Here is a 26,476-nt window from a genome sequence, read left to right as displayed (position 1 = left end):
TTAGGCTCTTTACTGAGTCCTGTTTGGTTTTGGTGGTCCTGCCAGTAGATTTGCTACCACCGGCACAGCCATCAGTGTCATAGAAGCATACAAGCCCCCTCCCAGCACTGAAAGTGCCTACAACGAGGCATTGCCCCATCCCAGGAGGGTGTTGCCAACGAGTCTTAATTCTACTGCTACTAATGTCATGTTGTAAGGAGATGTAGCTCTTCATGATGTATTACTAATATGTTTCGTAGCAAATTTATTTTCTATAACTGTTATATTAATGACAGATTACAATGAAATGAAACTTAAATTCTTTTAATATTCTGATGAAATGAAGAACATGGGACAGTTAAGTACTAAACCCAATACTTCATATGACAGGAGCAGCTTCATGATAAAATTTAAATTAGTGTGAACTTTTACATTGTAATTACTTTATTAAAATGTCCAACATAAAAATAAAGCTTGTCAATGAATGTTACTTATTTAGCTTTTTGCTACAGCATCAATGTCTGGTACCGTTTTGTGCGTGCTGCTAATATGAACTCTGTCAGTGAGACACATTTCATTCCCTTTATTGCAGAAAAAATGCCTCGCACAAGATGTAAGCCAAACATCAAGAAAATTGTAGCTGCAGACTCGTAGTCATAGAAATTTATGTTGAGGAAAATTCTTATGAACGTCTACGAAAATAATTTTGTTACAAAAATGTTTCCACATTGTCAACACCAACTGAAAGGGAAAGTGGAAAGACATTAACCTTTTCATTTTACTTTCCAAAATCCTGGATGCCAATTATGCCAAAACCAGCAATGTGATTCATTTAAATATATCAAATCAATTGGGACAAAATAAGTTGCTACACAAAATCGTGGAAATGAATCTCAAATTCATTGAGCAGAATAAAGAGTTAATTTTGTGACTGTTCAAAATTCCAATCTGTCCCACTGTCAAAGACAGCAGCTTGGAGACATGAGCAGTGTTCCCGTTTCCTAGCTGTCCATTCCACAGAGCGTGTTTTATCTCTAACTCCTGAATGCAGTCACACAACTTAGAAATCATGTTTTTACCATTCAATACTAAATTCAAAATGTTCATTTGGTGTATAATGTCACAGAGGAATGCCAAATCTGCTACCCACTGTTCATTTTTCGATTCTGCAACAGGCTTACCTCTTATGTGAATATCACTTCAGAGTTCAAAAAATATCTCCATAACTTTACTTTGATTCAGCCCAAGTATTTCATTGCAATGTGGCACATAACACTTTCCAGGTCTTCCAAAAAGACTTTGAACTTGTGACGTTTCAGAACTTGATTATGGGTGAAACTTGTTATACAAATCAACTCACTCATCAGTTCCCGCATGTTCACATCTTGGCACATAAATTCTCTTGATGGAGAATGCAATGTAGTGCAAAAATTTCATGTGGAATGGGTTGCAATTTTAGCATATCTCTGAAAGTGCCATGAAGGCCGATATTTTGCCCAACTGTAGCCGCAGAGCCGTCTGTAGCCACTGAAGCAAGATTCTACCATTGCAGAACCACATTGATCAACACACATTTGCGCACGCACGCACTCACGCACACGCACACACGGACCCATGCACGCACACAAATATCTGTCCCTATTGTAGTGTCTCATCAGAACCAAGTCCAGTTTTTCTCTGATGATGAAACTATAATTATTCTGCGAACGTAAAATGTCAGCTGTGTAGTATCAGAAACGTCTATGCACAAGTGCCAGAGAAAATGCAATAAATTTAACTGTCTGAAACTTAATCAGCTATTTCTTGTTCAACGTAGAATAAAAGAAATAGCTAATTAAGTTTCAGATAAGGGAATGGTTCCTACAAAAGAATTTATTGCGCGTGTGTAACTGCTAGGATTCATTCAAGACACATCACAAACACTAATGGAGCCTGAGTGAACTGATGATTTACTGACACGTAATTCAACATCACACTCATAGGTTAAATTCACTAGTACAATATATCTTCCACTTAAGTTATGTGACTTACCACAGATAAGCACTCTAAACAAGAGAAATTCTGTCTCTTTTCCTTCTAGTTCCAGCAAGCTGTGCCAAGTTGTTTCCATATTTTGTAGAACCTTTATTGCAATTGGATTGTTTTCTGTTATTGTGTGCAAACATTGTGCTGAAAATAAAGAAAGATATATGCACTGAGTGATACTTGACAGAGAGGTGGGTGACAATTACTCTTACAAGTAACATACATCCAAATCTAGTGGTTACTACAGATGCAATGAATATTCCAGACTTTTGAGTTAATGATACATTTAATTCGTTTGTACAAGTCAGATTTTCATACAAAATAATGAGCTAATAAAGCCAAATTAATTTTTGTTAGAAGCATATGAGAAAATTGGCTGATGAAGGTCATCTCCGACGAAGCTCGGTAATGCTGAAAGCACATCATAGAGCTTTAACGTTCAGGAAAATCTTCTCTGTTTCATTATCTTACTTCTGATTTAAGATAATTTTTTATTGATATTCACCAAGATCACTGTGATCATACAGGGCTATTACAAATGATTGAAGCGATTTCATAAATTCACTGTAGCTCCATTCATTGACATATGGTCACGACACACTAAAGATACGTAGAAAAACTCGTAAAGTTTTGTTCGGCTGAAGCCGCACTTCAGGTTTCTGCCGCCAGGGCGCTCAAGAGCGCAGTGAGACAAAATGGCGACAGGAGCCGAGAAAGCGTATGTCGTGTTTGAAATGCACTCACATCAGTCAGTCATAACAGTGCAACGACACTTCAGGACGAAGTTCAACAAAGATCCACCAACTGCTAACTCCATTTGGCGATGGTATGCGCAGTTTAAAGCTTCTGGATGCCTCTGTAAGGGGAAATCAACGGGTCGGCCTGCAGTGAGCGAAGAAACGGTTGAACGCGTGCGGGCAAGTTTCACGCGTAGCCTGCGGAAATCGACGAATAAAGCAAGCAGGGAGCTAAACGTACCACAGGATGGTGCTCCACCGCACTTCCATCATGATGTTCGGCATTTCTTAAACAGGAGATTGGAAAACCGATGGATCGGTCGTGGTGGAGATCATGATGAGCAATTCATGTCATGCCCTCCACGCTCTCCCGACTTAACCCCATGCAATTTCTTTCTGTGGGTTTATGTGAAAGATTCAGTGTTTAAACGTCCTCTACCAAGAAACGTGCCAGAACTGCGAGCTCGCATCAACAATGCTTTCGAACTCACTGATGGGGACATGCTGCGCCGAGTGTGGGAGGAACTTGATTATCGGCTTGATGTCTGCCGAATCACTAAAGGGGCACATATCGAACATTTGTGAATGCTTAAAAAACCTTTTTGAGTTTTTGTATGTGTGTGCAAAGCATTGTGAAAATATCTCAAATAATAAAGTTATTGTAGAGCTGTGAAATCGCTTCAATCATTTGTAATAACCCTGTATTTGTTACCTCTCATGTGACAGGAAATACAGCCATACTTTAGTACTCTATATTATTCTGTACATAAGGAATACTCACCAACAGCAACAGCAGTTTCAATTCCATATTTTTGAACATCCAAACATCTGGCAAGTATTTTAATATTGTCTTCATTGAGGTACATTAAAGCAGTTGTGTTATTTTCACTGTAACAGAAAGAAAGCAGCACAATCGAACAGAAATGATGATGTATCTTTCAATAAACTGCAAAGCAAATTATTTTAATTAAAACACTGAAATATCTGTAACCAGCCAGTTAAGTTCTAACTCTATGAAGCTTTTTAAAGGACTACAGATCCATTGTATGGTGTGTGCAATTTATGTCAAAGTACCAAAAATGATTCTGTGCACAATTCTGTGGACTGTGTGAGGCAGATCCTGCACCAGCTGCTTTGAACAGATAATATACAGGGCTTCAACTTCATATTGGACATGAATGAGCACAGTGATAGAAGTAACGGTATGTTAAACATCACTGTGACATCCAACAAGGCTACATTTCACATTTCAAGAATAGATACCAAACAAACCTAATATTTGGTTCAAACCATCCACATGATGTTAGGAAACACGAGAGGGAGAATCTTGCATGTAACGTCAGATATGGACAAATGCATAATATGAACATCGGGCCATTTTTATCTGCATACATTTATGGCATGCAAGTAGATGTGATGAGTCTACAACTTTTTTTGTATCTTTAACACATGCAGGTCCCATCTCTAGTTTCAGCAGGGCAATGCTTGCTCCAAAAATGATGAAAGGGTACGATGAAATAAGCTCCTAGCAAAGGACATCATACTTTTGGGCATTTTACCTGTTGATTTCTTCACAAATCTATATCAAGCATTGATTTTATTCCGCTAAAAGGTGTGTTTTTCTAGACCACAGGGCCTATACTTCAGAATGGATGTGTACGAAAACTGAATATAGGCTGGACATTTCTCACACAACAAAGGGGAAGTGCTATGATTGTTGCTGGAAACAAACCTTTGGGATTGTAGGAGTCAGATGTGAGATATACATGTCCATATTTTTATTAGTTTGAATTCTAGAGTATAGTGAAATAACAAAATTATGAGCCAGATACCCTATGTGACAGAAGCTAACTGAAGCATGTTAATACCAGACTAGCAGTCTTATTACAAATGATTCTTTAAAATAATTTCATATGAGTCCTGTACGTCAACTCCTTAACTAAAAGAGAGAACAACTTTACCAGTGGTGGCTCGTAGGTATACATTCTGGGTGTCCACAAGTTTTTAAATTCAGATAAATATCAGAGTGCAAAATTAATAGCATCTGCTGTATAACATTGATGCTTATCAATATATTTATACAACTTCAGCTGCTGTCAATAATAATAATAATAATAAGCGTAACTAGTCTGAAAAAAGGAGGAATTGTTTTTCCTGAATTTTGTTGTTTTTTAAATAATTAAGTACAGTTTATCGCAAGAACAAAATTATGGTTAAGCTTTCTCTACTCTCCATTTCTCATTTTTGTGTAAGTGAGAGTTTTTGTGCTTTTTCATTGTTTCAGACAAATGTACAAGATCCCTAATTCATGTATTAGTAAGCGAATTAACTTCTGGGCTGAAAATGGGGCGTTCTTACGTTGGACCCTCACAACACCTTACGCTTATTATACACTTCATTGTTAAATGTTTGCTTGTAGTCACTTTCTCTTACAATGAATCTGGTCTATGGTGCTCTACTTTGTTCCTGTTAGTGCTTAACACAGGTTCAACACAGTTCATGTTGACACTGCACAGGAAAGTCAATTCCTGCATAGTAAACAACCAACTCCGAACACAAACTGCTGTTTGTGGAAATTATTAAATTCAAGTAGTACTACCTACCAACAAGGTCACTTGACTAGAATATAAAAGAGGCACTGAGAGCCATTCGGACCAAAAGCACACTGTCTTCCGACACCCCCCCCCCCCCCCCTTATTTTTAAGTGAATATTAGAGAAACCTGTGAGATTGCTTTTCGTGAATGTTCAGATATATGTAGAATGTGGCCCTACAGCACAGATAAATTTGACCCACCATAAGATCGACAGATGTCAGAAGCATAAATAAATGCTACAGTCTCACAATTGACGACTATGTGCTTTATGGTTCTCAGCGCCTCAAATGGATTACTGTACAATAAAATTCAATACTTAATGTACAATATATAATTCAGAATCCCACAAAATAGGTTTTTCTGTCAGTAATAACTATAACATATACTGGTGACCAATCTAATTTTACTATAGAGTGAGTGAATTGGCATATCTGTCGAGTGTGCTACCATCTAGCGGGATTTATGCTAAGTGAACATGGATAAAAGTCTGCTGCTGTGTGCTACCACCTGGTGGCATTGATGTACACTTTTAGTTGAGTGGTAACGGCAAGCAGTGCACACTGTGAACCGTGCACTTTGTTTATCAAATCCGTATGTATTTGGTCCATATGACAATTATGTCACGCCAGTTGTATAAATGCAGCTCTTCAAAATGTGCATAAGTGAAGGTGTGATCACGACCATGATGCCTAGTTTCACAGAGACTAGAGGAGCAATATAGCACAGCACGGTAGATTTAGTGCTGTGTATTTTAGATTACCCCATCTACATTATGTTTAACAGTGTTGAAAGAAAAATAATCAATAAATCCACAAGGTGTTAAAAGTTAGGGTGTTCAGGTGCTCTTACACAACAGCCGCCACTGCACTTTACAATGTGTTTATCTCTGCCTTGGACATGGTCTGTCAACCTCTGTAAGAATGTCTCATGCAGTGTACCAGCACCTACGTACACCACCACTTAAACAGAATGCATCAGAAAAATTACCACTACAGCTGTATCTTGAGAAATGTCTGTATTGTTTTTAATCACACGACTAGTTTCAGTGGCACACTACTGCCAACCTCAGGCCCCATCACTACCAAAAGAGTATTTTATTTCCTTGGCGCATTTACTGTGCGATCCTTGTTACTACCCCACATCGATACATGCCCTAGTATGTCAATCCACTGCTCTGTCACAGTTTGTTCTTGAATGAACTTTGACAGGAGCCTGAACAACAAGGGATTGATGTATTGGGGCACGTATTAGAACTCTGAAATAGTGCACTGATAATGGCTAGTTACTAGCCGAAATCTAGACTTGGTGCTTTAATAAAGCCTGAGAGGACAGGACGACTAATTGCTGTTCTCCACCATTTAGAAAGTAATATCACAGTCATTGAATGCATTTGACGTTCCTAACGGAAGGTAATTTGATGAATTTTTTTTAGTGGTGTTACTGGTACAACTTGGTTAGATGCTTCTTTGTTTATTACTGAACAATACGCTGCTGACTTGAACGACAACTATCTCTTGTAAAGTATTTTGGTACAGTGTGCTTTGGGGTGTTTCACAATTCACCACTATATCAAAATAATGGAAGTGTGTGTGCCAGTGTATTAGGAAGTTTCAAACAATTGCTCCTGCCCCCCCAAAAAATCTCCCTTGTTTTTGGTAACTCTGACTATACACACACCCATATTATTAGTCTCCTTTGAGAGAAACAAAATGAATACAGGCATGCAGTACTGTTTTGAATGCTTATTAAAACGTCCAATGGTAACTTGTTCATGGACCAAAGTCCTAAACATCTAATCTAGTGGTGTAAAATGCCTGGGCATTTATAAGTTGGGGCAAATGTCCAGGATAAATGCCTGGGAATTTATGCATTTTAAAGATTAATTGCTAAGTGGTGCTTATGAAAAAAAACTTACGCTCATATTTGGAATTGAAAAATGTGTTTTGCAACACTGCTTCTTTAGGGGTTGGGTAACCAAGTTGAAACTAGGGGGCAATAATTGGACTGTAAATATAATTTTTACATCTTTGAGGAGGTCAATTCTTGAGGCTGTGGGGGGAGGGGGGGGGGGGGGGGGGGGGGGGCGAGCCCAACCCAAGGTTACAAGTAATTTTCGAAATAAAATATATTAAGTAGGTAGTATTTTTACTTGTACAATCCTACTCTAAAGAAATTGAAAAATTGTTCTCAGTGTCTTGATCTTCATAAGTTGATAAAGAATCATGAAGTTCCAACTCTGCCTCAGAGTTTCCTGAATCTGATTCCTCACTGACTACTGGGTTTCTTTCCATTTTGTCTTTGCTTGAGCAGTCCAGTATGGGTTTTTTCTTGGAATAGATAGGCTTATGCCGTGTTCCCACTCCACTCAACTTCCAGTTATAAGAGAGGTAGGTCAGTTTCGCAGCTCTCATTTATGCGAGTGTTTCTTTTTTCACTGCGGATACATCCGAAAGTCCTAAAGGAAGACATAGCAGCACGCTTAACTAGTACACCCAGAATTTTTACAGCAACTTCTGCAAATTCACAAGTTCCTCCTAGACCTCACCACCACAATAAAGGTTTTACACAATAATTTTTATCTTCCCGAGTGTGAGGACCCACTCCTTACACACAAGTTGTCTAGACCAAGTCCCTTGTTTGTCCCTATAACCAGCCAAGTTTTCTCTAACCTGAATAACATTTAGTCCAGTGTTCTTTGCTGTGTCACAAACAAAACCTTTTACTCAGCATCTCGGTAGGCTTCAGGTTACCAATTTGTATTGCTGGACCAAGAAGGTTACCTGCAAGGTGGGCACTGATTCTTTGTTATTAAATCCTTTTTATGTTGGTGTTCTCATTTTATCATCACAGCAGTGTAGTCATACAAAAGAAGATGAAGAAAAGAGCAAAACAGAAAACTATAGTATGTCTCAAATGTCGCTACCATCTGTCAATAAAGCATTCTCTCCATGCCCCCACTGGGAATAGTATAACATTTAAGAATAAATTTAGCATCAATAAACACACAACGGCTGTTTAATAATGACATGTAGAAGAAAGTGTAATTAGATGAATGACGAACACAAACTTCACTTAACGAGGGTTTATTCAGCACGTGCACATACAAGGGCGCGGAGCGATTCCGGGCAGAATATATACAGCTACAGAACATTCCAGTACAACGATTCCTGACATTTGTGGATACTTCTAGAATGTACTTGAACCGAATATAGAAATTAAAATTGTACAGTTCAGGCGAGTTTCAAACTCACAACCCTCCATGCAACAGTATAGTATCATAACCACTACACCACGGTGCTACTCAGCTTCTTCTGAGACATTTAACTCTGCGACAGAGAACAGCATCTCAGTGTTACGTCCTCCTAGTTCGGGAATGAGTCATTGGTCCTGCATACTCCGACTCCTGATGACTGATTCTCGCCCTGGTGGTGATCTTCTTAGACCTTCTTTTGCTGCTACGCTCTTCGTCACCTTTCCGCTTGTTGCCTGTCTCTGGAGCTTCGAATTTACCACAGGTTGCAGGATCCTTATAGGGCTTCATTCGAAGGACGTGCACCAGATATCTGATCTTGTGTTGCCTTGGTCGGGTTCAAAATCTTCAACTGCATAAGTAACATCAGACAACTGTCTTACAACCTTATAAGGTCCAAAGCAGCACATGAGGAGCTTCTCAGAGAGACCAACCATTTGAACACGAGTGAAGAGCCAGACGAGGTCACCAGGCTGGTAGACAACAGGGCGGTGGCTCGCATTATATTTTTGGCAATTGTTTTCTTGAGCCTGCAGCATGTGGAGAGGCTGGTAGACAACAGGGCGGTGGCTCGCGTTATATCTTAGGCAATTGTTTTCTTGAGCCTGCAGTGTGTGGAGTCTAGCTAACTGCCGAGATACCTCAGCTCCGGTTAACACCTGGCCTACATAGTAGCCGTCCATATCATCAGGATATAACGGAAACGAAGTGTCCATTATCGTAGTCGCCTTACACCTATGCACAAGGAAAATGGCGTAAATCCTGTGGTGTCTTGTTTGGCGGTGTTGTAGACAAATGTCACGAAAGGTAGCACCTCATCCTAGTTGCTCTGCTCATCATTGACGAACACTGATAGCATGTCGGCCAAGGTACTATTAAGGCGTTCAGTAAGCCCGTTAGTTTGCAGATGGTAGGCAGTCGTCATGTGATGAGTAATGTTGCACCGACAGTTAATCTCTGTCACAAGATTTCACTGAAAAACTTTCCCTCAATCCATAATTAACGGTCGTGGGGTGCAGTGTTTTAAAACAATGTCTTCTACAATGAATTTGGCGACCTTGAATGCTTCGGCTATTTTCACGGCTTTTGTATTAGCATTGCAAGTCGGATATCAGTGCAAACAATAATACATCTGTTGCCACTAGCAGTCGTTGGAAATCATCTGAGGTCAACCCCAACATGCTAGAAAGGTGTTTCGACTGGTGGAATTGGTATGAGTCGGCCAGGTGGTGTCTGAGCAACTGCCTTTCTCCTCTGGCACTCTCAACAGCATGACACACAGTGATGGACACTCCTAAATAAACCTGGCCAGAAAAATCTCTTGCGGATCCTACACTATGTCTGAATAAATCCTAAATGTCCGGCCTCAGGTGTGTCATGGAATTTCTGCAGAACATCTAAGCGCATGTGTTTAGGAATCACTGGTAGCCACCTCTTTCCAAACAGATCAAAGTTTTTCTTGCAAAGTAATCCATTAACTACCGAACTACCTTAAATTGTCCTTTCACATCCTCTGACTGATTTAAGGCAAGAAATATCTTTAATTTGAGATATCTTGGCATACTCCTGCTCAGCAGAGATATCCTGGAGTGCAGCGAGACAGTCACTATCTTCATCGAAGTCTTGATGGTCTTGCACAGGGTTTCTTGACAGAGAGTCAGCATCTTGGTGTTTTCTTCCACTTTTGTACACTATGGAAATGTCGTACTCTTGAAGACGTAGTGTCATACTCGACGTAGTGCCCATCACAATTGTGAATGGCCTTCCATAGAGATACTGTCAAAATCTGCACATGGCCCAGATCACAGCAAGACATTCTCTTTCTGTAGTTGAGTAGTTTCTCTCGGCTTTTGTAAGTGTCATAGAAGCATAGGCTATAACCTTCTCTTTTCCATTCGAAATTTGCACCACAACAGCTCTGATCCAATACCTGCTGCCATCTGTGTGTAGTTCTATAGGTGCTCTCTCATCATACAGACCAAGAACAGGGTCAGTCGTCAGAGCTTTTCGTAGCACATAGCAAGAATCTTGTTGAGTACCACCCCAGGTAAATTTAGCATCAGCTTTAAAACAACTCCTGGAGTGGCCTGGCTTTGATGTAAATGTCTTTGCTAAAACAATGGTAATAAGAACATAATATGATGAAGCTTCTCACATCTCTAATACTTTTAGGAATAGGAAATCCTGTTATAGATCTCACCTTTTCTGGGTCTGGCTGCACATCTTCGGTTGACGCAAGGTGTCTACATATTTTGATTTCTTTTGCTAGAAAAGAGACATTTTCTTGGATTAAGTTTCAGTCCGCCTTGTTGGAGATACTTAAAAATGGCCCTCAGTCTTTCTATATGTTCATCAAATGTCTCTGAGAACACTATAATGTCATCTAAATAACAAAGACACATTGTCCATTTCAGGTGCCTTAGAAGATTATCCATCATCCGTTCCAAAGTTGCTGGTGCATTACACAAACCAAACGGCATTACCTTAAACTCATACAGCCCCTCAGCGGTGATGAATGCAGTTTTCTCGCGATCAGCCTCACTACTTCGATTTGCCAGTATCCCGAGTACATGACCACGGTTGAGAAAAACTTGGCCCCCTTCAGACAATCTAGTGTATCATCAATTCGTGGAAGAGGATAAATGTCCTTTTTAGTTATCTTATTAAGCTTCCTGTAATCAACACAAAAGTGCCAACTGCCATTCTTCTTCCTGACGACGACTACTGGTGATGATCATGGGCCCTGTGAAGGCTGAATGATGTCATTATTCATCATTTTCTCTACCTCGTTGCGAATTATTCGACATTCCAATGCTGACACATGGTATCCTCTCGGGCTTACTGGTTGATGGTCTCCAGTGCTAATCCAGTGCTTCATTTTTTGTCTAATTTGCTCTTCACCTGTGGATTGAAGCATTCAGAGAACTCTTGAAGAATGGCAAATAGCTTCTTCTGTTGTTCCTTAGTGAAAACTGGTGATAGTCGAGCTCGAAGATCTAGTCTCTTAGTGGTAGCGCTAATTACGCCCACAGATTCGGCATGGGAGGTTTCTATGACACTCAGATGTTCTGCAATTAACGGCTCAGCGTTTGCTATACACATGCATCTTGGAAGGATCTGTGGTTCTCGGCGACAGTTGACTATCCACAATTCACTGAATCCGTTCTTAAACGAGACAAAAAAGGCTGGGATGACCAAGTTATTCTCCAGTGGTATGCTTCTCTCACATTCCACTACAAGATCCATTGGTTGATGCACAGCATGACACGTGACAGTTACCTTTCTAGTGCTGACTGCAGGAATGATCACTTCATCAAGCACACAGTCTCCACACATATTGATGCGCATCTTCCTGTCCGCAGTATCTCATCTCATCCAGCATAATCTTCGAGTGACCACAATCTGTAATTGCCGGAGAAGCTATAAAAAAAGTCCCATCCGAGAATGATGTCATGACTACACTCTTGTAAGACGATGAATCCTAAGGGCTGTGTATGGTCACTTATACCCACAGGAATGGTACATCTTCCTGTAAGTTTTACATATTTCCCATTAGCCACCCTTCAGCAGAGATGTTTTGTTGTTGACGAATACGGTTTTCTGCAACTGGCGACGGTGCTTCTCTGAAATTACTGAATATGATGCTCCAGAGTCAACAAGAGCTTGGGCTGGTTGACCAGCCATGAGGATATTGATGTAGTTTCCTATCATTTTTGTAGTGATTGACGGCGGAGGATTTTTCTCTTCGGTGGCCTCACCTCCAAGGAAGGTCGCACCCTATAGTTTTCCAGGTTGCAGCGGTTAGGTGATCGACTGGAGCTTCTAAACAGCGATGGAGACCTTGATCAGCGTGTTGGGGAGCGTCCTCTCCAGCAGCTAGCTTGCAACAATGGTGACCTACGTCGTCCTGCACCTACATCTTCCCGGAGTTGGAATCGGCTAAGATCAGTCTGCTGTCTTCTGGTGCAGGCATCATCAAATATCCGCTGCCTTTCTCGACAACAGTGCACCACATGTCCCGCTCATCCACAGTGGAAACATACTGGTTGGTTATCCTGGGTCCTCCAGACGTCAGTCTTCCTTGGTGCCCAAGCAGGTTTCTCATGTGGCATTTTAGGAATGAAACTCCTCCTGTGTCTTGACTTTTTCATGGTTTTAGAGGGAAATGAAGGACAAGAGATTGGGTTCAATGTCTGTTCCATTTCCTCCATTATGACCTCGAAGCATTTCAGTTTCTTGATCGCAGTGCAATCCAAATGCCTTCTGAACTTCCTCTCTCACTATCTGATGAAAAACACTTGTGAAATCAGTTGCTTCCTGCATCACAGACATCGATACAACATTTGGAAGCTGTTCAAACTTCTTGCATATAATTCGTTTTTGATGCATCGTCTCGATATACTAGCACCATTTTATGAAGTTGTCTGCTGTCGAAACCACCTTCAGGAGAAGGGCTTGATACATGTCCTCAGCAACATCCTTCATGACATGTGCAACCTAATCTTCCTCCTCCATTCTAGGATCCACTATTTTACACAACTCCAAGATGTCTTGAATGTAGGGTGCTGTAGTTTATCCTGGATGCTGTGCCCTGCACTTTATCTTCAGCCTTGCACTTTTTTCGTTGGGTGTCGGTGAAATACTTGCACAGTTCCACCTGGAACACTACCCAGCTTGTGAATTTCTCATATACCTTCAGCCACTTGTTTGGATCTTGGCCATCCATCGTAGCCAGAGAACCCGGAAGAATGTCTCATGTGGTGGCACACATTTGCTGTCATCATAACGTCGTCGTCCTCCTCCTCCTCCTCTTCTTCTTCTTCTTCTTCTTGTCTCCAATAGTTTGCGATCTGTTGAATGTGGCTCTAACTCGGGTTTCTTGCCACGTAAACAGCGGCTCTGTCATGCCCTGACGGGAGCCACTATGCGACGAAAATGTGCACAATCACAAGTTCCAATAACCTGCGTCTCCACCAGAATAATGTCACGTAGAAGAAGGTGTAACTACAGGGTGTCCAGAAAAGGGCTCCTTGATTTCAAAATTAAATATCTTGAAAACAAAGATTGATAGAGGAATGCAGTAAACAGTATGTTTATTGTGAAAGCTGTAAGAAGTTTATACAGCAGTTTGAAATAATAGTTACAAAAGCTGCTAACAGATGGCGCTGTACACTGTACAGCTCATATCCAGATACATAAGTGAAATAATCGTATGAAAACAATCTTTGCAAACAATCACATCACAATGTTTTCAAAATGTTCACCATTGGCACTACAGAGGTGGCGCAAACGAAGAATGAAATTCACCATCACATTTCGTAGTGTCTCAACCGAAATGGATTCAAATGCCACAGAGATCGCCGATTCAAGCTCGTCCAGCGTGGCGGGATGCTTCGGGCAGACCAGGTCTTTCACTGTGCCCCACAAATAAAGTCACAGGGAGTCAACACCGGTGAATATGGAGGCCAATCCAGGCCTGCACCAGTAAATTTGGGATATTCCAAAGCAATGATTCAATTCCCGAAGCACAGTATTCCTCAAGAAAGCGAAACACTTGTTCGGTCTGATGGGGTCGGGCTCCATCTTACATGAACCATTCAGTACCAGGTCGATCCTCTAACGCTTGCTGTGTGGCGACAAATTGTTCCAAAATTGCAACGTAACATGCACCAGTGACCGTTTCTCGAATGAAAAAAGGGCCAATAATGCCTCTGTTGCATACTGCAGCCCACACAGTAACTTTAGGAGAATACAGAGGTTTCCCTTCACACCAATATGGCTTTTCGGAACCCCAAAATCGCCAGTTCTGCTTATTCACGTACCAATTCAGGTGGAAGTGTGCTTCATCTGTAAACCAGATGCAGCCAACATGAAATCCTTCACTATCAATCATTGTGAGCATCTGATTAGCAAAGGCAACCCTTTGTTGCACAACTCCTACGGGTATGGCCTGGTGCGTTTGTATTTTGAATGGAAACATGTGTAGGCTCTTTCTCAGTATTTTCTGTGTGCTGGAACACTTCAAACCAGTCTCAGATGCAATTCTACGGATGGATGACATTGGATTTCACTGAATAATTCCAGAAACTGTGGCGATATTTTCAGGTGTAACTGCGGTTTGCTTGCGGCCAACATGCCCCACTAGATCATCAGTTACGCTGCCTGTTCGTTGAAATTTTGCGAAGAGCATACGAATGGTTTTCGCATCGGGTCCTTTTGGAACATTAAATCGTGCTTGAAAACTTCGCCTTGTTGCCGTAGGATTCTCTTCTAACCTGTGGTACTCTAGCACCAGAAAAACGCGTTGTTCAATGGAGTACATGGTTTTAATCTCTTCCTTCGGTACGCTAACCTCCTTTCACGTTTCAATAGTGGAACTGATCGCTCTGGGCTTCGGATCACTATTTATACTAGGCATTACGTATGGCGATTACAGCGCCATCTGTTAGCAGCTTTTGTAACTATTATTTCAAACTGCTGTATAAACTTCTTACAGCTTTCACAATAAACATACCGTTTACTGCATTCCTCTATCGATCTTTGTTTTCGAGATATTTAATTTTGAAATCAGGGAGTCCTTTTCTGAACACCCTGTAGATGAATGACAAACACTAACTGCACTTAATGAAGGTTTATTCAGCACTTGCACATAAAAGAGCGCAGAGCGAACTGCCTCCAGCCAGAACACATACAGTATATATACAGCTACAGAACATTGCTGTGCAACAATTATTGACATTTGTGGATACTTCTAGAATGTACTTGAACCGAATATAGAAATTAAAATTTTGCAGTTCAGGTGAGTTTTGAACTCGCGACCCTCCATGCAACAGTTTAGCATCATAACCACTACACCACGGTGCTGCTCAGCTTCTTCTGCAACAATACATTCAGTAAGAATTTTGGTATCATAGTCATTCTTCAATAATATTCAGAGATTTGACATGGATTATAAATTGTGTTATATTGCAAAGCGATGACGGAAGGACAATATTTTTTTTAATAGCGGCTTATCACCTCACAGCTGTTCAGTGTGTGTGTGTGTGTGTGTGTGTGTGTGTAAAAAAGATACTTCTCTCTTCTTTTCTTTTGTTCTTAGTAATAAAAGCAATTAGGATATACAGAAGTTTAAGCACAAACATTTAATATCAGGATTATCGTCCTGTCACTTATTTTAATTGGTAAATTATACCTTCCAGCAATAATAACTATTTGAAGTACTTTTTTCATAAATGACCAGATTTTGGACATTTAAAGTTGCTTTGAGCAAATTCCCAAGCAATTTATAAATGACCTGCCCACTGGGCATTTGCCTGTTCCACGTCACACGTCTAACTGGATTCAGATTCATTGATGACATCTTTATGAACAGAATTCAATGTCTAAGAACTTTCTCCCCTACTTATTTTACATCTTCCTTCTTTGTTCCATTGTTGAACACTGTCTCACTAACTGCTTCATAAGAAGCTCTATTCCCAAGAAATCCAGCAATCAACATCAGTATGTGCACTTTGATAGCTGTCCTCTAATTCACGTCTGAAAGTCCCTACCATTCTTGGGAGCTGCATTTGGAACGATAAGCAGTCATTCCAACATTTACACTGAAGTTGTGGAGGTCTATGCAGAATGAATTATCCTTCCTATCTTCCCACCTTCTCTCAGAAATCTCCTGAGCCTCACTGTCACATACATCCAACATTCCTAGTGCACCTGCTGACCAGACACGAAGCAAGCACTTCCTGTCTCACTCAATGCACTTCTGGACTGGAATCACAACTACACTCTCTTGTCATGTAATTAAATAAAGGACAGCTAGCACATTATCATTCTCACTCATACAAAAATCATATTCCACTGCCCATACATCACTGTCTGTCCCCACAGCACTACTGCCCACAAACCCATGTCCTATGGTGACAAACACTGGTGACAGACCCAAATAAGAGGCCGTCTTGGTACGCCTCTTGCTGGTTTGCGCAAAGCACTTTTTGTGAATTTTCTTTTATCTCACCTATTGTTGAAAATCGTTGTCCTTTCAACTGGGTTTTCAACTTTGGAAATAAAAAAAGTCTGGAAGGGCCAGGTCTGCAGAGTACGGAAGATGAGGCAGCACAGTGATTTTGTTTTTTGTGCATCAATCACGCAGCGAGAGGGATGAATGTGTGGGTGCGTTATTGTGATGCAAGAGCCATGAACTGTCTCACCACATTTCTGGCTGATTCCTTCTCAAACATTCTCACAGGCATTGCAGCACGTCCAGATGGTACCACTGATTAACAGTTTGTCCCAGTGACATGAATTCATGAAGATCTAATCATTCAAAGCCAAAGAAAACTTTCAGCATGGCTTTGACATTTGACCTGACCTGATGAGCTTTTTGTGGTCTTGGAGGACCTTTCCCGACCCATTGTGAAGACGGAACTTTCTTCTAATCGCAAGTTACAATTCTCTTATAGAAAATCTCATTCTCATTTGCACGATCCAAAAGCTCTTCACAGCTTGCAGGGCAAAGGTCTTTCTGGTCTTGACTCAAAAGCTGTGGGACGAACTTGGTGGCAACACGACACATTCCAAAATGCTGTCAGGATTTCATGACATGATCCAATCAAAATATTACATTCTTCTGCAATCTCTGACAGTCAGTCTTTGATAGACATGCACAATTTCACTGACGCTCCTGACATGAGTGTTGTTGATTAGACATTGGAGGGTGCCCTGAACAAGGGTCATCTTTAACTTCCATCCAGGCACTTTTAACCATGTGAGCCGTTTGTAACACTGAGTATGGTTTAAGCACCCTTCACCATATGCTTCCTGCAGCATTTGGTGTGTGTCTCTAAAGGTTTTCTTGAGTTTTATGGAAAATTTAAGGCGGGCACATTGATCCTCTATTTCTACCATCTTGAAATTAGCAAACCACGCAACACAACCTTCTAGTTAATACAGTACTGAACAACAACTAACGGACATACAATGAAATTTCACACATATTAAACAGGCATATGCAGGGATGCCAAATGCAATTCGCTCCAAATTATGAATTTTCCCAAATTTTTTGGACAGGCCATGTATGAGACTACCTCAAAAATCAGCTTGTCATCTCCTAATCGCAGCTCAATCGTATGAATTTCCTATCCCATCAGAGGTAGAGCCATGAGTGAAATAAGGTTCTTGGTTAAGAATTACTGGGATCCGACCCTCAGTGGTGGGATACCAGCTTGCAACAGGAGACTATCTATGGAACTTTTACAGAAGGCAACACTTGCCAACCACACATCACTATGGTGGAGAGTGCCTCACAAGTTCAGTACTGATGGTGCTGCTGATCTGTAAGCAACACATCCATAGTCCATGCAGACTAAGAACTAAGCTTTGTACAATTGCAGAAAACTATGCAGTCTGCCCCCAGACAGTGCTGCTGAGAAATTATAGGGTATTAAGTTTTCTCTTCATGCAATTTGCCTTTAGCTGACATGTATGTGTAACCATGTTGGTTACACATACATGCTGGTGATTTTAATGTGGAATTATTGAAAACCTCTGTCAGTGAACAATTATTGCCGTCGGGAAACTATCATTCAATTTAGCTCCTACTGTCAACTTTGCTACTAGGATATGTAAATGCTCTGAGATTGCTATTGGTAATATCTTTGTAGACAAATTTAGGGAAAAAATTCATATCACAAAACCAATAGTAAATGGACTATTGGATCATGACATGCAGCAACTTGTGTTAAATGTTGAAACATGTCAGGATAAAAAAAAATCTATTAAATCTGAGTACAGGTGGGTAATAAGTAAGTCAAATAACACAGAAGTCAAAAACTGAACTGTGGTTTACACAAGGAATAAATGTATCATGTGGGACAAAAAGTAGACTATCTAGGAACAGTTCTGATGTTAGAATTGTAAAGCATAACAAAGAATACAGCAAAATATTGAAGCAAGTAATCCAGAAATTGAAGCAGCTTTATGAGAAAAAGATGATTACATCAGGCAACAGAATAAAAACTGTATGGGACATAGTGAAGACAGAGACAGGTGGGGCCAAAAAGGAAGAGGAACCGATAGCTCTAAAAACAAATGAGACTTTGGTAACAAGTACATGTAGTGTTGCAAACCTCTTAAACATGTACTTCATTTCTGTTACTGACAGCCTGGGGTTATCAGGTTCGGTGAACAGTGCAATGGAGTATCTGAGACCACTCTTTAAAAACAACTTCAGTAAAATGGAAATGACACTCACGTCTCCCAAAGACGTAGCATCCGTCATAAAATCCTTAAAATCTAAGTATTCCAGTGGGTATGATAACATATCAACGAAGTTAATCAATGTTGTTGTTGTTGTGGTCTTCAGTCCTGAGACTGGTTTGATGCAGCTCTCCATGCTACTCTATCCTGTGCAAGCTTCTTCATCTCCCAGTACCTACTGCAACCTACATCCTTCTGAATCTGCTTAGTGTATTCATCTCTTGGTCTCCCTCTACGATTTTTACCCTCTACGCTGCCCTCCAATACTAAATTGGTGATCCCTTGATGCCTCAGAACATGTCCTACCAACTGATCCCTTCTTCTGGTCAAGTTGTGCCACAAACTTCTCTTCTCCCCAATCCTATGCAATACTTCCTCATTAGTTATGTGATCTACCCATTTAATCTTCAGCATTCTTCTGTAGCACCACATTTCAAAAGCTTCTATTCTCTTCTTGTCCAAACTAGTTATCGTCCATGTTTCACTTCCATACATGGCTACACTCCATACAAATACTTTCAGAAACGACTTCCTGACACTTAAATCTATACTCGATGTAAACAAATTTCTCTTCTTCAGAAACACTTTCCTTGCCATTGCCAGGCTACATTTTATATCCTCTCTACTTCGACCATCATCAGTTATTTTGCTCCCCAAATAGCAAAACTCCTTTACTAGTTTAAGTGCCTCATTTCCTAATCTAATTCCCTCAGCATCACTCGATTTAATTTGACTACATTCCTTTATCCTCGTTTTGGTTTTGTTGATGTTCATATTATATCCTCCTTTCAAGACACTGTCCATTCCATTCAACTGCTCTTCCAAGTCCTTTGCTGTCTCTGACAGAATTACAATGTCATCGGCGAACCTCAAAGTTTTTATTTCTTCTCCATGGATTTTAATACCTACTCCGAATTTTTCTTTTGTTTCCTTTACTGCTTGCTCAATATACAGATTGAATAACAGTGGGGAGAGGCTACAACCCTGTCTTACTCCCTTCCCAACCCAAACAGTGCCAAAATGGTTCAAATGGCTCTGAGCACTATGGGACTTAACATCTGAGGTCATCAGTCCCCTAGAACTTAGAACTACTTAAACCTAACTAACCTAAGGGCATCACACACATCCATGGCCGAGGCAAGATTCGAACCTGCGATTGTAGCAGCAGCGCGGTTGCCGACTGAAGCACCTAGAACCGCTCGACCACAACGGCCAGCTCAAAGAATGCCCATGCGAGTTGAGTTCTACCTTAAGTTGTTCGTGTAATCTATCTCTTATCAGCGGAACATTTCCAGACTGGCTAAAAGATACTGAAGCTAAGCCCCTTTACAAGAAGGGGGATACGGAAGTACCATCAAACTATCTAATAATTTCACTTTTGCAGGCTTTCTCAAAAATATTTGGTAAGTTGTGTTCAAAGTATCTCTTTAAGCACCTGACTGCAAATAGGATATTGTCCAAGTCACAGTTTGGATTTATTTAGGGTTCTCCCATAGGGAAAGCCATTTACACTTACAGTGATAATGTACTTAATCCATTAGATAATAAATTAGAGACTACTGGCATTTTCTGTGACCTGTCAAAAGCCTTTGACTGTGTGAACCACAACATTCTCTTAAGTAAATTAGAATATTATGGTGTCCCTGGCACTGCTGCGAAATGGTTTGAGTCTTTTCTATCTAACATGAAGCAAAGGGTGTCACTGCAAAACACCTGTGCAGTAAGCAGTCAGTCTTCATCTGACTGAGAATTACATTTTATGTTCCTCAAAAGTTCCATCTTGGCTCCATTGCTTTTTCTTGTATACATTAATAACCTCTCATCTGTTACATTGCCAGATACAAAGTTTGTTTTGTTTGCAGATGATACAAACATTGCAATAAGTAGCAAGTCAAATACAGATTTAGAAATAGCTGCTAACCAAATTTTCACTGACATTAATAAGTGGTTTAAAGCTAATTCACCATCATTAAACTTTGAGAAGAGACACTATATGCAGTTCAGAAACTGTAAGAGATTTCCTTCCAGCATGTGTATAACATATGAAGACATGCAGATCGAAGAGGTTGAGAGTGTTAAATTTCTGGGATTACAACTCGATAATAAATTCAGTTGGGAAGAGCATCCCACACAAGTGCTTAAGCGCCTAAACAAGTCTGCATTTGCTGTGAGAATGTCGTCTCATGTAGGATATATAAATATAAAAAAAAACTTGCATACTTTCATTCTATTAGGTCAAATGGGATCATATTCTGGGGCAACTCATCAAACCGAGCAAAAGTTTTTAGGGTGCAAAGGCGTGCGATACGAATCACTTGTGGTGTACATTCAAGATCATCATTGTTGGTTGGTTGGTTTGTGGGATTAAAGGGACCAGACTGCTAAGGTCATCGGTCCCTTTTTCCAAATCCTAAAAACACCCATAGAGAATAAAAACGATTAACAGAATAGAGCACAGATGACACAGAACAAGAGAAACGTAGATAAAGACCAGGCAAAACGAATTAAATCACACAGAGTGTGACGGTGGTTGGCCGACCATAGGAACAAAAAAAGGAAAAGCCAACCACCGAGAACACATTAAAAACTGAGTTTAAAACCGTAGGCCAAAGGCCAGAATCAACACAAAACAATAAAATAAAACACAAACACTCAGATTAAATGATAAAAACCCCCTGCCCGAATAAAACGTAAAACTAAGCCAGCCATAGCAGGGTCATCAGATAAAAGGGCAGGGAGCGTGTCAGGCAGTGCGAACGTCTGCCTGAGCACAGCTAAAAGCGGACACTCCAATAAAATGTGTACCACAGATAAAACGGAGCCGCAGCGGCACAGAGGTGGGTCCTCACGGCGCAATAAGTGGCTGTGTGTCAGCCGAGTGTGCCCAATGCGCAGCCGGCAGAGGACAACAGACTCCTGGCGGGAGACCCGAATGGACGACCGCCACACAGTCGTCGCCGCCATGATACGACGGAGTTTGTTTGGTACGGGCAGGTTGCGCCATTCAGCGTCCCATAAATCGGAAATTTTGCGGCGTAATAGTGCCCGCAAATCAGTTGCCGGGAGGCCAATCTCCAGAGGTGGTTGACTGGTGGCCTCTTTCGCCAGGCGGTCAACATTCTCATTGCCGGGTATCCCAACATGGCCTGGGGTCCAAACAAAGACCACAGAGCGGCCGCAACGGTCAAGAGTATACAGGGACTCCTGGATGGCCATCACCAGACAAGAACGAGGGAAACACTGGTCGAGAGCTCGTAAACCGCTCAGGAAATCGCTACAGATCACGGAGGACTCACCTGAGCAGGAGCGGATATACTCTAGGGTATGAAAGATGGCGACCAGCTCAGCAGTGTAAATGCTGCAGCCAGCCGGCAATGAACATTGTTCGGAATGGTCCCCTAGAGTAAACGTACAACCAACACGACCAGCAACCATCGAGCCGTCAGTGTACGCAATGCCAGAGCCCTGATACATTGCAAGGAGGGAAAGAAAGCGGCGGCGGAAGGCCTCCGGAGGGACTGAGTCCTTCGGGCCCTGCACCAATTCCAGCTGAAGGCGAGGGCGAGGCACACACCATGGGGGTGTACGTAGAGGTGCCCGGAAAGGAGGCGGAAGAGGTAAAGCCCCAAGCCCAGAGAGAAGCTCTCGGACACGGACCGCGATCGTGCAACCTGACCGCGGCCGACGTTCTGGCAGATGGACGACCGATCGCGGGAACAGGAGATGATAGTTTGGATGCCCGGGCAAGCTAAAAACATGGGCAGCATAAGCGGCCAATAAATTTTGGCACCTGAACCGCAATGGAATGACACCTGCCTCCGCAAGTATGCTGTCCACTGGGCTGGTCCGGAAAGCACCAGTGGCAAGCCATATGCCGCTGTGTAGGATTGGGTCCAGTACCCGCAGCACAGATGGGGATGCTGAGCCATAAGCCAGGCTCCCATAATCCAGACGAGACTGGATTAACGCCTGGTAGAGCCGTAACAGGGTAGATTGGTCAGCGCCCCAGCGGGTGTGGCTCAAGCATCTCAGAGCATTTAGATGCCGCCAACATGCCTGTTTAAGCTGCCGAATGTGAGGCAGCCAAGTCAGCCGGACATCAAAAACTACACCCAAAAACCTGTGGGTCTCCACCACAGTAAGGAGTTCATCGGCAAGATAAAGCCGCGGCTCAGGATGGACTGTTCGGCGCCGACAGAAATGCATAGCGCGGGTCTTGGCAGCCGAAAACTGAAAACCATGCGCTACAGCCCAAGACTGCGCCTTGCGGATAGCGCTATGTAGCTGACGTTCAACAGCTGCAATGCCAGTAGAGCTGTAGTAAAGGCAGAAGTCGTCAGCATACAGGGAAGCGAAGACAGAATTTCCCACAGCCGCAGCGAGCCCGTTAATGGCTATTAAAAACAGGCAGACACTTAAAACAGAACCCTGTGGCACACCGTTCTCCTGGACGTGGCAGGAACTATATGAGGCCGCGACTTGCACGCGGAACGTACAATACGACAGAAAATTGCGGATAAAAATCTGCAGAGGACCCTGAAGACCCCATCCATGAAGCGTAGAAAGGATGTGATGATGCCATGTCGTATTGTACGCCTTCCGCATGTCAAAAAAGACAGCGACCAGGTGCTGACGGCGGGCAAAGGCAGTACGGATGGCCGACTCCAGGCTCACCAGATTGTCGGTGGCGGAGCGGCCTTTACGGAACCCACCCTGAGACGGAGCCAGAAGGCCCCGAGACTCCAGTACCCAATTCAAGCGCCGGCTCACCATCCGTTCAAGCAACTTGCAAAGAACGTTGGTGAGGCTAATGGGACGGTAGCTGTCCACCTCCAGAGGATTCTTTCCAGGTTTCAAAACGGGGATGACAATGCTTTCCCGCCATTGGGACGGAAACTCCCCCTCGATCCAAAGACGGTTGTAAAGCTCGAGGAGGCGTCGCTGGCAGTCCACTGAAAGGTGTTTCAGCATCTGACACTGGATGCCATCTGGCCCAGGAGCGGTATCAGGGCAAGCGGCTAGAGCACTACGAAATTCCCACTCACTGACTGGAGCATTGTAAGATTCTGGGTGGTGGGTGCGAAACGAAAGGCTCCGACATTCCATCCGCTCTTTAATGGAGCGGAAGGTCAGTGGGTAATTGGAAGAAGCGGAACTAAGAGCAAAATGCTCTGCCAAGCTGTTGGCAATTTCGTCGGAGTCTGTACAAACTGCTCCATTCAGTGAGAGCGCAGGGACGCTGACAGGGGTCCAATAGCCATAGAGGCGTTGGATCTTGGCCCAGACCTGCGATGGAGAGACATGGAGGCCAATGGTGGACACATACCGCTCCCAGCACTCCTACTTGCTTTGGCGGGATAAGGCGGCGGGCCCGCGCACGCAGCTGTTTGAAGGTGATGAGGTGTTCAATGCAGGGATGCCGCTTGTGACGCTGTAGCGCCCGCCGGCGATCTTTAATCGCTGCAGCGATCTCAGGCGACCACCAAGGCACAGTCCGCCGCCGAGGGGACCCAGAGGAACGGGGAATGGCAGATTCGGCGGCAGTAACGATGCCGGTGGTGACAGATTGAACCACCGCATCAATGTCATCATTAGAGAGAGGCTCAATAGCGGCAGTGGAGGAGAACAAGTCCCAGTCAGCCTTATTCATAGCCCATCTGCTAGGGCGCCCAGAAGAGTGACGCTGTGGTAGTGACAGAAAGATCGGAAAGTGGTCACTACCACACAGGTCGTCCTGCACACTCCATTAGACAGACGGTAAGAGGCTAGGGCTACAGATCGAAAGGTCAATGGCGGAGTAGGTGCCATGCACCACACTGAAGTGTGTGAAGGCACCATCATTTAAAATCGAGAGATCGAGCTGCGACAATAAATGCTCAACGGTGGCGCCTCGAACTGTTGCCACGGACCCACCCCACAGAGGGTTATGGGAGTTGAAGTCGCCCAGTAGCAAGAAAGGTGGCGGCAATTGGGCTATCAGCACAGCCAGGACATGCTGCGAGACATCACCATCCGGTGGAAGGTAAAGACTGCAGACAGTAACAGCCTGTGGCATCCACACCCGAACAGTGACAGCCTCTAAAGGTGTTTGGAGAGGGACAGACTCGCTGTGCAGAGTGTGAAGGACATAGAGGCAGACGCCACCAGACACCCTTTCATAAGCTGCCCTGTTCTTATAATAACCTAACCCCGATAGCCATGGAGGGCGGGGGTTCGCATTGGTGGAAACCAAGTTTCCTGAAGAGCAATGCAGAAGAAAGGGTGAAGGCTGATAAGTTGTCGGAGCTCAGCTACATGGTGGAAAAAACCGCTGCAGTTCCACTGGAGGATGGTATTTTCCATGTCTGAGAAAGGCGTGACGGGACTTGGAAGGCAGATTACGCCGCTGGGTCACCTGCTGCCTCCAATTGAGCACCGGTGCTAGCACTATCCATGGCGTCTGAGGGACCGGCGAGATCGAGGTCCTCAGCGGATGCCAGAATCTCCACCTCGTCCTCAGATGCAGAGTTTGTAGGAAGCGGTGGGATGGGTGCCACCGCAATGTCGTTAGCCTTGGGGACTTTCTTCTTCTTCTGTTTCTCTCACTGTGCCTTCGGTGGTTCAGGCTGGGAGGGCTTCACTGGGTCAGTCGCCAGGGACAGACGCCGACCGTGAGGCCCTACGACCAGGGACTGGTGGTTGTTTGAGCCACTTGCGGCTGTCCGCTTTGGTACCGGTCGGAACTTGCGAAGGGAGGTCCCCAAGGGACCCCTTCCTGGCAAGAGGAGCTGAAGAAGACTTACGCTTCTCCGGCTGGGAAGGGGGAACTGATGTCCCCGATGGTTGGCGGGGGTGTTGCTCCTGAAGTAGAGGGAGCAGGAGCAACAGGGAGTTTAGTGCCCCCCACCATCAAGAGGGCAGGTGTGGGCCTTCGACTCTGAGAGCTGGCTGGAGCTGATGGAACTGTAGCAGGAGTGACAGTTGCAGCATAAGATGATGTCATACGCACTGGATGAAGCCGATCATATTTCCGCTTCGCCTTAGTGTACGTCAGGCGGTCGAGGGTCTTGATTTCCATGATTTTCCGCTCCTTCTGCAGAATCGGACAGTCCGGTGAGCAAGGCGGATGGTGCTCACCACAGTTCACACAGATTGGAGGCGGGGCACAGGGATGATCAGGATGGGATGGTCGACCACAATCGCGACATACGAGGTCGGAAGCACAGCGTGAAGACATATGGCCGAACTTCCAACACTTGAAGCACCGCAACGGGTGAGGGATATATGGCTTGACATCACAACGGTACACCATCACCTTGACCTTCTCAGGTAACGTGTCACCCTCGAAGGCCAAGATGAAGGCACCGGTGGCAACTTGACGATCCCTCGGACCCCGGTGGACGCGCCGGACGAAATGGACACCTCGTCGCTCCAAGTTGGCACGCAGCTCGTCATCAGACTGTAAAAGGAGATCCCTGTGGAAGATAATGCCCTGGACCATATTCAGACTTTTATGGGGTGTGATAGTTACGGAGACATCCCCCAGCTTATTACAAGCGAGCAAGGCCCGCGACTGGGCGGAGGATGCCGTTTTTATCAACACCGATCCAGACCGCATCTTGGACAAGCCCTCCACCTCCCCAAATTTTTCCTCTAAATG

The 26,476-nt window shown here is 43.3% G+C and overlaps 1 protein-coding gene across 1 annotated transcript in view; it reads right to left on the bottom strand.

Moving 5' to 3' along the window:
• Positions 1-26,476, bottom strand: part of LOC124787716 (HEAT repeat-containing protein 3) — a 309,813-nt gene that overhangs the window by 105,972 nt on the left and 177,365 nt on the right. The window contains exons 5-6 of the mRNA XM_047254560.1: positions 3,523-3,629; positions 2,011-2,148 (exon numbers count right to left, since the gene is read on the bottom strand). Of these exons, the coding sequence (XP_047110516.1) occupies positions 2,011-2,148; positions 3,523-3,629 (245 nt within the window). The remainder of the gene's footprint in view (positions 1-2,010; positions 2,149-3,522; positions 3,630-26,476) is intronic.

This window comes from Schistocerca piceifrons, chromosome 3, assembly GCF_021461385.2.
Source record: "Schistocerca piceifrons isolate TAMUIC-IGC-003096 chromosome 3, iqSchPice1.1, whole genome shotgun sequence".
In the NCBI taxonomy this organism is placed as follows: domain Eukaryota; kingdom Metazoa; phylum Arthropoda; class Insecta; order Orthoptera; family Acrididae; genus Schistocerca; species Schistocerca piceifrons.
This window is presented reverse-complemented; position numbering and strand designations above follow the sequence as displayed.